The sequence below is a fragment of the Apaloderma vittatum genome, unplaced genomic scaffold, assembly GCF_000703405.1.
Source record: "Apaloderma vittatum isolate BGI_N311 unplaced genomic scaffold, ASM70340v1 scaffold9048, whole genome shotgun sequence".
Taxonomy (NCBI): domain Eukaryota; kingdom Metazoa; phylum Chordata; class Aves; order Trogoniformes; family Trogonidae; genus Apaloderma; species Apaloderma vittatum.
In genome coordinates, this window is record NW_009728993.1 from 1 (window position 1) to 13,175 (window position 13,175).

Here is a 13,175-nt window from a genome sequence, read left to right on the forward strand (position 1 = left end):
CGAGTGCTCGGGGTGCGGTCGGGGGCAGCGGAGGGCCGGGCGGAGCGCAGTGCTCTGCCGGGCAGGGGAAAGCAAATCTTGTGCAGAAAACTACATCCGCCTGCTTTTACGTCTGCGGCATGAACCAGCTCATAGGCCTGGGCAGTTCGGCGTAGTTGTGTGCTGTTTTACGTAGAGGAGCTCCTGTCCCGTTCTCTGGAGGCCGCTGGTCCTGTTTGCATCCCAGTAGCCCAGTGCTCATACTGGTGGGTTCAGGTTTGCCGCGTTGTTACCAGGGTGGCCGCGGATGGGCAGCACCGGTTACACAGGATGGGGTTGACTGCAGGCTCTGTTCCGGTGCTACTCAGAACAACTCACTTGTACTTCTCTCTGCCTTTTTTTTTTCTTTTTTTTTTTCTGACAGCCAGGAAACGAAACAGTAAAGAAACAGCGATTGCACTTGAACAGTTGTTGCCAAAGCGATGTCATGTTCTTGGACTGGTCACCCCGGGGATTGTAGGTAGGAGGAAAAAGCGTGATTTTGCAAGGGATCAGATTGAAAGTGTCCAGTGTATCACATACTTATTCCAGTTCCTGTTTATCACAATTTCCTGAGGTTTTTGAAAGCGTAGTCTTGCCGTCTGACACGAGAGTTCTCGCAGCAGTTACTGTGTTCTGCCTCCTACCTTGTTCAGTGCTAGCTTCGACTCTAAGGAGTTCACAGTGTTGTTTGTTGCTAACTCATGCAGAACCTAAATTCTTGCTTTGTGTGGTGCAGTTATAATTAACAAGGTTGATTTAATTGAGCAGGCACTTTAGTGTACTTTTTCCTGACACCTTAATGCAATCCTTGAATGTTTCTTGGATTTACCTGTCTTTTCAGAGTCACATTGTGACTAATTGTGCAGGATGTCTTTGGTATGTACCCATTTGTTACGGTCTAGCAGGAAGCATATGTAATAACTAGAAAATTGACAGTAGTGCTTCCCTTTTCTATCACTACAAAGCGTTTTCCTAGTTTGTAACCTTAAATTGTCTGAAAGTAGGGTGGTTGATTGTTGCCACTATCATAATTCAATAATACACTCCCAGTATTCATGACAGTTTGCTTTTTACTGTCATCATATGCTTCCATAACACCTTAAAAATCTGAGTATGTTTGCGTGCACGCAGAATTTGACAGGAACGCTTGAGACAGCTGTATTGCACAGTGCTTGTTTTCCAACTTTTTTCCATTTGGTGTGGCTCAGGGCAAATATCCGAATAACAGCCCTGTCTCCTTGTCCAAAGCGACTTTGGCATGATTTGTACCCAACTGGACTCCTGTGTGCTTCATCTTTCCAAAACACCAACAGAAAAATCACACCAGTTGTCAGATAGGTTGTTACGGAAATGACCTGTCATGTTTTACATCACCTAAGCTGCCTCTTTTAATCTGTTTTCAAGTGTAGACGATAGTATTAAAGTCACTAAACATCAGGTGTCTGGTTTTGTGTCTTTGTAGTTACTCCTATGGGTTCAAGCAGCAATCAGCCTCAAGAAATCGAAGAGGGCGAAGCTGGGTTTGCTCTGTTGTTTCCCAAAATTGATGGGGTGAAAATTCATACCTTCCATTTTTCTAAAGACTTGAAGAACAGGGTCTTTGATGAAAGTAAATTTGCGGAAGCAGGTATGTCCTTGTTTGCCCCTTTATTGATGCTTTTGTGGAGAGTGTTCCTTTTCTAGGTGCCAGCGTGGAGTTACGCGTGGAACCAAGAGCTTCTGTGCTAACTCTATCTCTGTTTTTCCCTTTCGGTGGAGTATTAAGGTTAAGTTATCCTGGGTATTGATCTCAGATTACCTCAGTTAGGTTCTAAGAGGTTAGGTTTTGAGCAGCCTCTAGTGGCAAATAATAAGTGAGCCTGTGCCATTGGGAATGATTCCCATCCCTACAGTTTAGAAACAAGTGGGGAGGCGCTGCTTCTCTTCTCCAGAATAACTGCATTTAGGTGCTTAGTCAGGTGTTCTAGCAAGGAAAGGTAGAACAGAAGAAAAATACAGTTTACATGCCTCTTCTTGTGTCCTCAGCAGGGTAGATCACTTATGAAAAGTAAAATAATGAGGACTTCTTGAGTCTTCTAGAAACCTGTGAGTTTCTGCCTTGGGATAAGTTTCTGGCTGATTGTGTGTAATTTTTTTAATTTTCCAGTACAGCTGCTTACTGTGTTGTGGTTGTTCTTGAATAACCTATATGCTCACTTCTTACCTGTGAAAGGACAGCTGAGTAAAACCGAAGAGCAGTGCCTTCAGAGACTCTGGTAAAACTCAAATGCTCTGCTGAAGAAGTGGAAAGCTGGAGGAGGCACATGCAGTTGTTTTGTCCTTGCTAGGTTATTTTCACAAATTCTTGCTTACGTGGGGAATGCAGCCCAACTCCTGAATGTTTTTCTGATTGCAGCAACAGAAAGCTATTAATTACTAGAGGTGTGATGTGCTATTGGAGGAGAGCCTAGGATGATTGGACTTAAGGGGCCAGGATTTAAAAATAAGAGGATTGGTGTTCGTGCTTTTGTTTGTAGGTCTGAAGAACAACCCAGATCTCCGTGTGGTTATTCTGTTTGGCTACAACTTCTGGAAGTCTGGAGCGACTAGATTTTTTCATCAGATCGTCAATCCTTTGAATGAGAAAAGTATCATCCTGGCTGGGGGACAGGTGGAGAGCTTTACATCACTGACCTCTGAGAAGTAGGTATCTTTTTCAAGGTAAATTGTAAAGAAGATTGAAAATGAGAGCAATGCTGCAGAAGCCATAGCGTTTTATTAGTTAGGTCATATTAGAAATGCCTTTTAACAGTATGTAGTGATTTGACCCTGGCTGGTGGCCAGGTGCCCACATAGCTGCTCCATCACCTCACCTCCTCTGCGAGACAGGGGGAGAAAATACATCAAAGGGCCCATAGTTTGAGGTAAGGACAGGGAGATCACCCATATCTACTGTCGCGGGCAAAACAGACTCCATTTTGGGTAAATCAGTTAAATTTATTAAAGAACAAATCAGAGAAGAGTAGTGAGAGATAAAAAAAATTTTAAAAAAAGTAACACCTTCACCCCATTCTTCTCTTCCTCATGGGCAAAACATCAATCCCAGTTTATCCACCTCCTCCCCCAGAGCGGTGCAGGGGGACAGGGAATGGGGGTTGTGGTCAGTTCATCCGATGTTTCCACCACTGCTTCTTCCTCCGGGGCAGGACTCCTCATGCTTCCCCTGCACCATTGTGGGGTCCCTCTCGTGGGAGACGATCTTCACACACCTTTCTCCAGTGGGGCAGTCCGCCCCAACGGGAGTCTGAGGTGCAGTTCTTCAGGGGAAACTGCTCCAGTGCGAGTCCCCCACGGCGTCACAGAAGTCCCACTAGCCAAGCTGCTCTGGTGTGAGCTTCTCTCTTCCACGGGCAGGTTCTGGCAGCAACCTGCTCCACTGTGGCCTTCCCACGGGGTCACAGCCCCCTTCAGGCATCCACTCACTCCAGCGTGGGGTCCTCCACAGGCTGCCGGGCGACCCTTCATGGACTGCAGGGGGACATCCTGCTTCTCCATGGTCTTCACCACAGTCTGGGGGAACCTCTGCTCTGGTGCCTGGAGCACATACTTACCCCTTCTTCTTCATTGACCTTGGATTCTTCACATATTCTCACTTCTCTGTCTCTCTGCCAGTTGTTGTGTGGTGCAGTTATTTTTTTTCCATGCTTCTTAAATACATTTTCACAGAGGCGTTCCTATCCTATCATCACTGATAGGCTCAGCCTTGGCCAGAAGCGAGTCTGTCTTTGGAGCTGGCTGGCATTGGCTCTATCAGACTTAGGGGAAGCTTCTAGCAGCTTCTTGTGGAAGCCACCCCTACAGCCCCCCAGCCACTGAAATCTGGCCAGGCAATCCCAATACACAGTACTAAAATGAGATTTATTTTTTTTTAAGAGAATAAAGTCCAAATGCTGTACTGTGATCTAGCCAGAAAAGCTAGGAGCTTAGTTTCACTGTGTTACAAATTGGTTTCTGGAGATGCTGGAAATCCCTCTGTGATGGAGATACCCTTATATGTGTTTATCGCAGTCTGTGTGTACTCTCTAGCTTCCAGATAAATTGTCACTCACTGGGACAGAGACCATTTACGTGAACATTCTGGTTTTGTATCAGCCTCATTTAGGTTCCCATTACAGAGCAGTAGCTTGAACACGTGAACAAGCCTGTGCCCCAGGAGCACACCTGATATGGTGCTGCTGCTGAAGGATGTGGCGCTCGCAGGACTGGGCTAGATCTCATCCACATTAAACTTCTTCTCGCTGCCAGGATCCCTGCAGGGCAGATTTGGGCTTCAGCTGTTCTGCTGCACAGGCAGAGCCCTCAAGGGTGCTGGTGCATCCTCGTGGAGCGTCCTGTGCCGGGATGTGCAGTGCAGACATGGCTGCGGGCTCCTCTAATGCCAGCGTAGGTCTGGACTGCTTAGTCATAACAACGTTTTTCTTGCATCTGATGAATGCCAGCTGCATCATTACTCTCGATAAGGGAGCCAACCATATATTAAATTATTGCCAATAAAGCCCAAGTAGGGAAGTACTAAAACCAACGTGTCCTGGCCAAACAAGTAGACTTAAAGCAATACGGATCCGAAGCCAGTGCGGACTGCTGCCCTGTGTTGATACGTAAATGCTGAGTATCTTTGCTTGTCTTAACTGATAGTTTAGTTGGAATTACAGAGCTCTGACATACACAAATGGTGGAATTTGGCTGGTCTTTGAAAGCTAGGCTTACTCTCAATCCCTGGTAATGGATTTGAAAGTTTTTCCTTGTGGAAGGTTGCTAAAATTTGAAGGCTTTCGTTTGTTTTTTGACTGTGGGTGGCTTTCAGAATCACTTGGATGTTCTGCTTTGAAACCTACTTCTGCCACAGCAGAAATTTATTCTGGTTGGAAGTGGTCTCCCTGGAGCATTCTCTAATGCGCTTCCTGTTGCGTTTCAGTCACAGCGCCCAGCCCGGTGATGCCTGCGGCGTGGTTGGGCTGGCTTTCAGCGGTCCCCAGATCCAGAGCGCTACTGTTCTCTTAGACCAGGACGTAGCTGATGAGAGGACAGCAGAAGCAGCCATGCAGCGCCTCAAAGCAGCCAACATCCCCGAGCACAACACCATCGGGTTCATGTTCGCCTGTGTTGGCAGAGGATATCGGCATTATAAAACCAAGAGGAATATGGAAGCCGATGCGTTTAGGAAGTTTTTTCCACACATTCCCCTCTTTGGCTTTTTTGGACATGGGGAAATAGGATGTGATCGAATAGTTACTGGGAATTTTGTATTAAGAGAATGTAATGACATAAAGGATGCCCTGCTTCATAGTTATACTACCGTTATGACTCTTATTCATCTTGGTTCAACTAAAGCAAACCAAGCGTAAATATGTTTTTAATGCTTCAGTTAGCTGTTTGTTTCATTCCAGAAAGCTGAGAAGTCTGGAAGAGTGGACATCTTGCCATCAAAGCCCTTTCCAAAACGTAAACATCGTTTTGGTAATACTGTCGAATCCTGTAGCTGGAATAGAGTTTAATGTAATAGCTGCGAGGAAGCTTTGCATTTTGTGTAATCCCCTGTACACATCCGAATTGCAGGTAAATGATACTTGATGAAATTCTGCAATTGAAGAAAGCCTGTTTCTTCCAAAATGAGAATCGTTTGCACACATGGCAGTTGGAGTCCAAATATTGACATGTAGAAAAAAGCAGTGCTTTGATGTGCTCTATTCATGTATGTAAAACAGTCCAGAAAAACCACTGTTGCATACTGAAATACTGATGCACTAAATCCACCGTTTCCTGGATTTAATTTTGAGATGCACAGCCTGCTCAGACTTGAGTCCTGTTTACAGAAATGAATGGTTTTATTAGAGAAAATGAATGAAAATCTTTAGAGAAAAGCGCTCACTAAATAAATGTAAATAAAATGTAAAAGTATCCTGCCTTCTATTCTTGGAGAAGAAGCTCTGATTTAAAGAGATTTTGTCCAGATACGAGCTTGACTTGTCTCACTGTCTTGAACTGTATTTCAGGTGTCTTAAATAGCTGGTTTAGAATAATATCTGCTACTTTGTGTGTACCAGCAATTTCAGACTTTGTGTATTGAAGTCTACACAACCCAAACGCACGGGATGGTTTTTCTTTTAGGTTCTCTTGTAGCACGATGCTCTCCATCATAAACTTCCAGAATGCTGAACATTAAAACTACCTGGTATCTTTTAAGTTCCTTTAAAAAACTTTTCTTTCTAATTTGAAATTTTGGGCCACACAAGATCTGTGTTCCGTTTATATAGAGCCTTCAAATGAGACTTGTGCTTTTACATGTTTTTCCCATGCTTTTCCATCGGTCACCTGTTTTGATTGCTGCAGCTGGAATGCAGTACTACAGAGTTCATGTAAGTAAATTCAGCATAGTCTCAGTATAGCTAATAAGACGTTTGCTCCCTTTTATTTTCACTTAGCGATAGAATGACAAGAAAATAAGATTAATATTGCACCATTTCACCACGCTTCTAAATGGCAGATCAGGCAGCTGGCCCGTTTTCAGTGTAGTTAAAAGAAAATACTTAGCTGGCTGTTGTACAACAAAACAAATGATATTTTGCTTTAAACACAAACCAAGACTGCAGATGGCAGCTCTTCGTTAGTTAGAACTTTTCCTGAATGTGGTCTGACAAGCTAAGGTAGAGATGGATCTGTCCTGAGAGTTAACTCTTGGTTTCAGTTGTGTGCTGAGCACAGACAGTGCTTTGCTGTGGCTGTGCTGATGGGGGTTTTTAATTAGAAGGTGGAGGATGAGCTGTGAAGTTCCAGTGGCCTTCTAGGGATAGATTAGTAAGTGTGGGTGTGACTTGGAAAATGCTCAGTTACTGCATTTAGAAGGCAAATTATTTGGAAATGGAGTAAGCTTGAATTTTAAAAGAAGCCTCTCAGTGGGAGGTGGATAGATGTTTTTTTCAGCATAACCAGAATGTCATGTTTGGCTCTTTTTGTCTGCATAAGCTATGGTTTTTAAGAGAAGGCCAAGAAAATACTTAATTTCTGTAACAGTGACAGGATTCCTCTAGCTGTTGGCATGAGTTAGGGCTTGTCAGCGTCACTACTTCGATAAGCCCGTGAACTTTAACTTTTTGCCATACTAGAAGTAGAGGAAGCACGACCCACGTGTCCTGAACAACAGTGCAAACATGTCCAGGAGTGTCTGAAGAAACATGGTGAGCTCCAACGATGGTGCAGCAAAACCAGAGTATGGTCTGAAGGAGCTGATCATCAGCGATGTCCTGTAGCTGCCCAGTCCTGTAACTGAGGAGACTTGAGAGGTAAACATAGTACAGAAAAGATGCTGGCAGGGAGGACGCCCAAGAGCCCGCACCTGAGTCCGGGATCATTTCTCCAGCCTCAGGGAGTGGGGCTGAGCCCAGGGGACCTCAGAACTGGACACTGTGTGGCTGGAACTGCTATGCTGTCCCTTCCAGAGTGCATCATGTCTCCCAACTAACAGCGAAGTGGTATAATTGATAAAATTGCAACATCTGTGATTAAACGTGTTTTGCTATCCAAATTCGTTTTGTCTCCACACTGTCGTTTGCTTTTCAACCACGACAACTCCTGAGTTAAAACAAAATGTATTTGCTTAAAAGGTGCACATACCAAAAGGCAGAGTTTTTTCTTAATTGCTACGAAGTTCTGAAGTGGTCAAAGTTAAATGAATATTCAGCAATTGAGGCAAATGTGAATAGCAGGACTGCTCCGAAGGTAATTACCTGCAGTTACAGTGCTGATGGTAATATGTTTTCAGCAAGAGAATATAATCCTGAAATGACCACAATTGGATTTTGGTTTTAAGAAAAAAAGAAAGCCTTCACAGTCACAAGAGCTGCATGGAGGAGTGATGGTTTTGCAGACAAAAGGTAAAAGATATTCTTTTTCCCTATGTTTTGAGTATGAATAATGTCCCATTGCATATTTTTTTCTTTAAACATCTTTCAATTAAGTAAACTGTAGGTTTCAGGAATACAAAAAATAATGGGTTAGTGGTGTGATATATAAACTCGCACTTGCACAACCAAAACAGCGATTACCAAACGTAAAACTATAGTTTTTATTTTAAAATTACTAATCAAAAAATCCTGTTACGGTGCGTTTCTATAATGTGCAGTTGTAGGGTTGCAAGGTAAGGAGCCAAATTACACTAAACTATCATAGCTCTACTGCCAGAAAGCAAATTCATATTAAAAACTGTAGAAAACTGTGAAGATGGTGAACCTGGGGTTTGTTAACTCTCTGTGTCAGATTAGTTTTGGCCCAAATTAATATTGGAACAAGCCTTAATTTTAACAGATGAACGAGTCACACTGAATCATGCCCTCTTGGCAGGAACAGTAAACCAAGATATGTAAATGATGCAGCCGAACTTTGTCTTTCAGCGTACACCAGCAAAGGCTGATAAGAATGTTAAGCCCCAGACTAAATTTTGAAAAAACACATGATTACATATGATTCTGAAATTAATCTTCAGTTAAAAGTCTGCCTTCAAGCTCAATGTCATTACCCCCTCTTCGTTTATTTTTCTTTCTGAAAAACGGAGAACTTCTTCCTACTAGAAATAACTGTAGCAGCGGTAATGACCTTTCCATGTAAGACACTAACTTTGGAGTTTTTTGAACCCCAGCTGTCTGGCCAAAGGAACGAGTTAAAAAAGCCATGTGCCATTCAGATGCCTAATTCTGTCTTAGTGCAATGATACAGGAAAATAACGCTTGAGGTGTGGACGTTTGCGTAGTTAGAAGTTACAAAGATAGTAAACTTGTACATTTAAATGTTTTTTCGTATTATAATCTCTGAGCACTCTGCAAACATTAAGAGAGTAATTATTTTCTCCACTAATTGTTTTTCATTATTATATTGTGGGAAGGTTTGAGGGGTTTTTTACTGTGTGAGTCTGTGGTGGATCTCTAAAATACATTCCATCTTACTACAGCGGTTGAATTTTGTGCACACAAAAGCACATAAGATAAACATCAGACTCAAGTTTCTTACTTGTCTTAAACCCACTTCTCAGCCAGCTTTGATAATTCAGGAGCAGAAAATTTACTTCAAAATCAATGGGATTTGTGCTTCTAAATGCTTTTAAAAAATAAATTGCCATCATTACATTTCACAGCTAGATCCTCACTGAGATTAGCAGGTAGCACAACTTCTCAAAATAAATGTTTCAGAGTGATTCACATCACTGAATCTGTGGCAGTCATGTCACCTTTTCAAGATAAATTTTCACAGCTATAAGAGTTAGAAACAGCTCTTTTAAAATAAGCTCCTCTTAATGTGAGTTGTTAATATGGCAACAGTGAGAGCAAATACTAATCCCCTCAAAACAGGAACTCTCCCAGGATCTCCAGAACTGGTGAAAATGACTGAGTAGTTTGAAACAGCAGCAAATTCTGTGATGGAAAACATATGGCATAGATTCAAATTACAGACCCCTGTTAAAAAATGTCTCAAGTGGTTGCTCAGCTACATTTTTACAGCCCATCATTTGCCTTTACAAAAGTTGTAGTCAAAATATCATTACTTACATTGAGGGGATAATTTGAAAACAGTCTCTTTTAATGTACACTGAAAAAAGAATGTTCAAATGTTATACAAACTGCCACAGAGGTGCATTTAGAAGAGTTAGAAATTGGATGTAGTTTTAATTTGGGGGACAAAACCAGCATGATCTTGTTATTTCAGGCTCTACAGCTGCAGATTCTGTTGACACGCCCTGAGCTGCTGTAGAAATAATTCCTGGTGAAAGGTTTTGTGGAATATTGGTCGCAAACGGAACCGAGTTCCAGCCTGCCTGTCAGTATTTCACTAAATTTATATTTGGCATTTTGCTATCAAGAAATTGTCTCTCACATGATAGACAGATTATGTTGAACAGGTTACAATGGCAAGAAAAGCAAGAACAGACTTTGGCTAAGCACAAGCAGATAATGTTACGTATAATAGTGAAAAACTTTGGGGTTTTTCTGGCAGGCATGCAGGTGTTTGGGGGGGTTCGTTTGCTCATTTTCTGCCAAAGTGCAGTAAACACTGCAGTACTTGTCTTGAAAGAAACCATTTTTTCATTAATTGTAACCACAAAAAGCAAATATGTCTGGATTATTTTGATTATTCTGTGTTATCTGAAATACAGGAATATTCCATCTCTTCATTTAAGTATATAGGGGTCACCAGAAGGCATTAGAACTGAGAAGAGGTACAATGAATACCTGCATCCTGGTAACCTAAAGCACGCTGCCAGGGAATCGTAACGCAATTTGGTTTTAGACTTTTTCTCAAACTTAGGCAGATATGTCTTCATTAATATTCCTGTGTTTGAGTATGTTCATAGTACAAATGGAAACATCCAAATGAATCCAGTCTCTTCAGTTTTTAGTGGAATTAGCTGGATGTCCTTTAAATCTGGAAGGATGGATACCAAAAGAACCTAACTGAGGGGACTGTTTTGTTGTTAATTAATGTGTAAGAGTCGGGTGTCCCTTGTTAAATCCATAACCACCTCTGGCTAAAGCTCTCCCTCTCCCTGGGCAGTCCCTTCTAGGTACTTATCTCCTGACAGCGAATTAGCTGAACACATAACAGGAATCTTACTTTCAAGTAAGATAACAGGAATCTTACTTAACATAACAGGAATCTTACTTTCAAGTAAGCTTTCCCTTTCCGCCTGGACTCTGGTCAGCTCGGTAGAGCTCCTGTCAGAACACTCACAACAGAGAGTAATGGCACTGACACCATTTCTGTTGTGATTAAGCGCTCTCCCCTGTTCCTTCTACTATGAGAGCCCCTTTACTGCTCTTTAAAAATGCAGGATTGGGAGGAAAATCTTTTTTTTTAGTGCAGTGAAGGGGCTGCATGATGTTGAAGGTACTTTTAAAATGGGAAGTGCTACCAAATAGACTTCCTGTTGGTCTTCCCACCTAATATTTAACAATAGAAATTAAAAGTCTCTGCAGCACAGAGAAATCCTCTTCTCTTTGAACCACCATTTCTCCTTCTCCTTTCATTGCACTTTGCCCCAGTGTTTGTTATAGGCTACTAATGAAAAAGTAATTAGATACTGAGTAACAAACCAACTTCTTACTTAGGTCTATAAAGAGATTTCCTGGTAATGGCTGGCATTTCATTCTGCAAGTGATCAAAAAGGTTTTTGCAACACATTACGAAGAGACCTTTACTACCAGATTCTGGAAGGAAAACACAATCCTCAGGTATAAAAGATTTTTTGCCATAACATTATGAAATTTTTGTGTAATCATATTAGCGGAGGTTGCTTGGAAATTAGTCTTTTCCACTTTTCTTCCCTCCATAATGTTTAAGCTGGCGGAGGGGTAATTTTAAAGACCAGAGCTCTTATGTTTCATGAAAACAGTAGAGCAGAGAAGAGAGACATTATTATTCATCCCTGCATATGCACGTAACACTTTTTTAGTCTCCAGTGACTCCAGTCACTGGAACTGGTGTTTCCTTGGCTTTATTGCTCACTTGACTACCTGTTTAATTTTGTAAGCAAGCATTGCTAGAGAGTGTTGCAGCATTTTACTAAATTACATGTTATGTTGGCTACCCTGTACTTCCTGTGGCATTTGACCACCTTAAAATGAATTTGTAGCCTGATCTCATTTTGACCTGAACATCATACTCACAAAGCTTGTGAACTGAAATAATGAATTTTAGAAGCTGAAATGTTCTCAAATGCAGTAAGTTTGAAACAGTCTGAACTGCTAATGTGATTTCCTTTAAAGATAACATTGTTTCATAAATCAGCTTGTTTGCATTTAAAAGTAGTTTCGATTTATTCATCCTCACTTTTTGTACAAATTGTTTCCTGAATAATGCAAACAAGATTGGTAGCAGCAAATAATTACTCCATGTCTGTCTAGAAAGCTGAGAGGGTTCTAAGAGTCCATTTATTTCTTACATCTTCTATTAATATTTCCTTCCTGAATTTCCACTTAAGATGACCACAAGCCTTTTCCTTCTTCAACAAAAACAATATACCAAACTTCAACATTATTAAGTCTGAATGTCTCACGACCAATAACATATGGAAGCCTTCTAAGAGCAGTTGTCTCTGACTAATTTTCCCTGAGGCTGTGCGAAGTACTTTAGGGAATACTGATTTTAATGTAGCTGTCAGTACTGCTACAAATCTCCTAAACTCTTTATTTAACAGTGGCATGTCCCTCTGTGATGAAAACTCACTTTTATCTTTCCTAGCCTTTAAAACAATATTACTGGCTTCCTTCAGAGTATCTGCTAGAGGTCTGAAGTCCAGAAAGTAACACCTAGGATCGGTTAATGTGGGGAGAAAGTGATCTTTTAGTGCTGTATATGACTTCATCTCTGGATTAGGTCCTCTACTTGATTTGGTGCCCTCAGATTCTCCCTTCAGATGCTGAGCTTTAACTGGGACTCTGACTTCTCTAACATGAGTCCTCAGGAGATAATGTACTTCTCTGGTTTGGTTTCTAGTAGCTATTATAATATGGTTTTCCTTTTGACTTCTTATCTTATGCACTGTAGCAGCATGTCTTCCCCTCTCTGTCATGCTATGATTTTCTCTACAGTGATATAAAACACATGCTATTTTTTCCAACACTAGAGCATGTAGCAGACACCCTAGGAATAGAAGATTTTTGAACATTTTATTTGCACCAGTGTTTTTATAAACATCTAGATTCTTGATGTCGGAGATAAGAAATCTGTATTTTGGATTTTCTCCCCTTTCAATTCCTGATTTCTTCTCAATTAATTTTCTCTTCAATACAACCGTATAAATCCCATATAATGAGCTACAAGTTAATGTGCCATTAAGGAAACATAACTGATTTTTGCTGTTTTCAAGTTCCAGTGCTAGAAATGGCTTGAAAAGGCAATTGTTCTGTTCACATTTTCTATGCCTATGACTAACAAGACAGTGTCTTTGTGCTGTCAAGGCAGAAAGAGAGACAGACCATGTCATTTGGCCTCTCTTTGCCCGAGTAAGAAAATCCTGTAAGGAACCAGATAGTGATATATAATATACTGGTGTGATCAACAAATGGTTATGTGAATAAAACAAATAAATTTTCAGAGAGGACAGCACCTGTTCAACCAAGACACCTGCC

The 13,175-nt window shown here is 41.4% G+C and overlaps 1 protein-coding gene across 1 annotated transcript; it reads left to right on the forward strand.

Moving 5' to 3' along the window:
- Nucleotides 1-403: 403 nt before the first annotated feature.
- FBXO22 (F-box protein 22) lies at nucleotides 404-5,682 on the forward strand (the record flags this gene model as incomplete). The annotated part of the gene is made up of 4 exons (XM_009874277.1): nucleotides 404-499; nucleotides 1,484-1,648; nucleotides 2,538-2,703; nucleotides 4,976-5,682. Coding segments are annotated over 4 exons (857 nt in total), but the record flags the coding sequence as incomplete, so codon positions are not given.
- Between the last annotated feature and the right edge of the window lie 7,493 nt (nucleotides 5,683-13,175).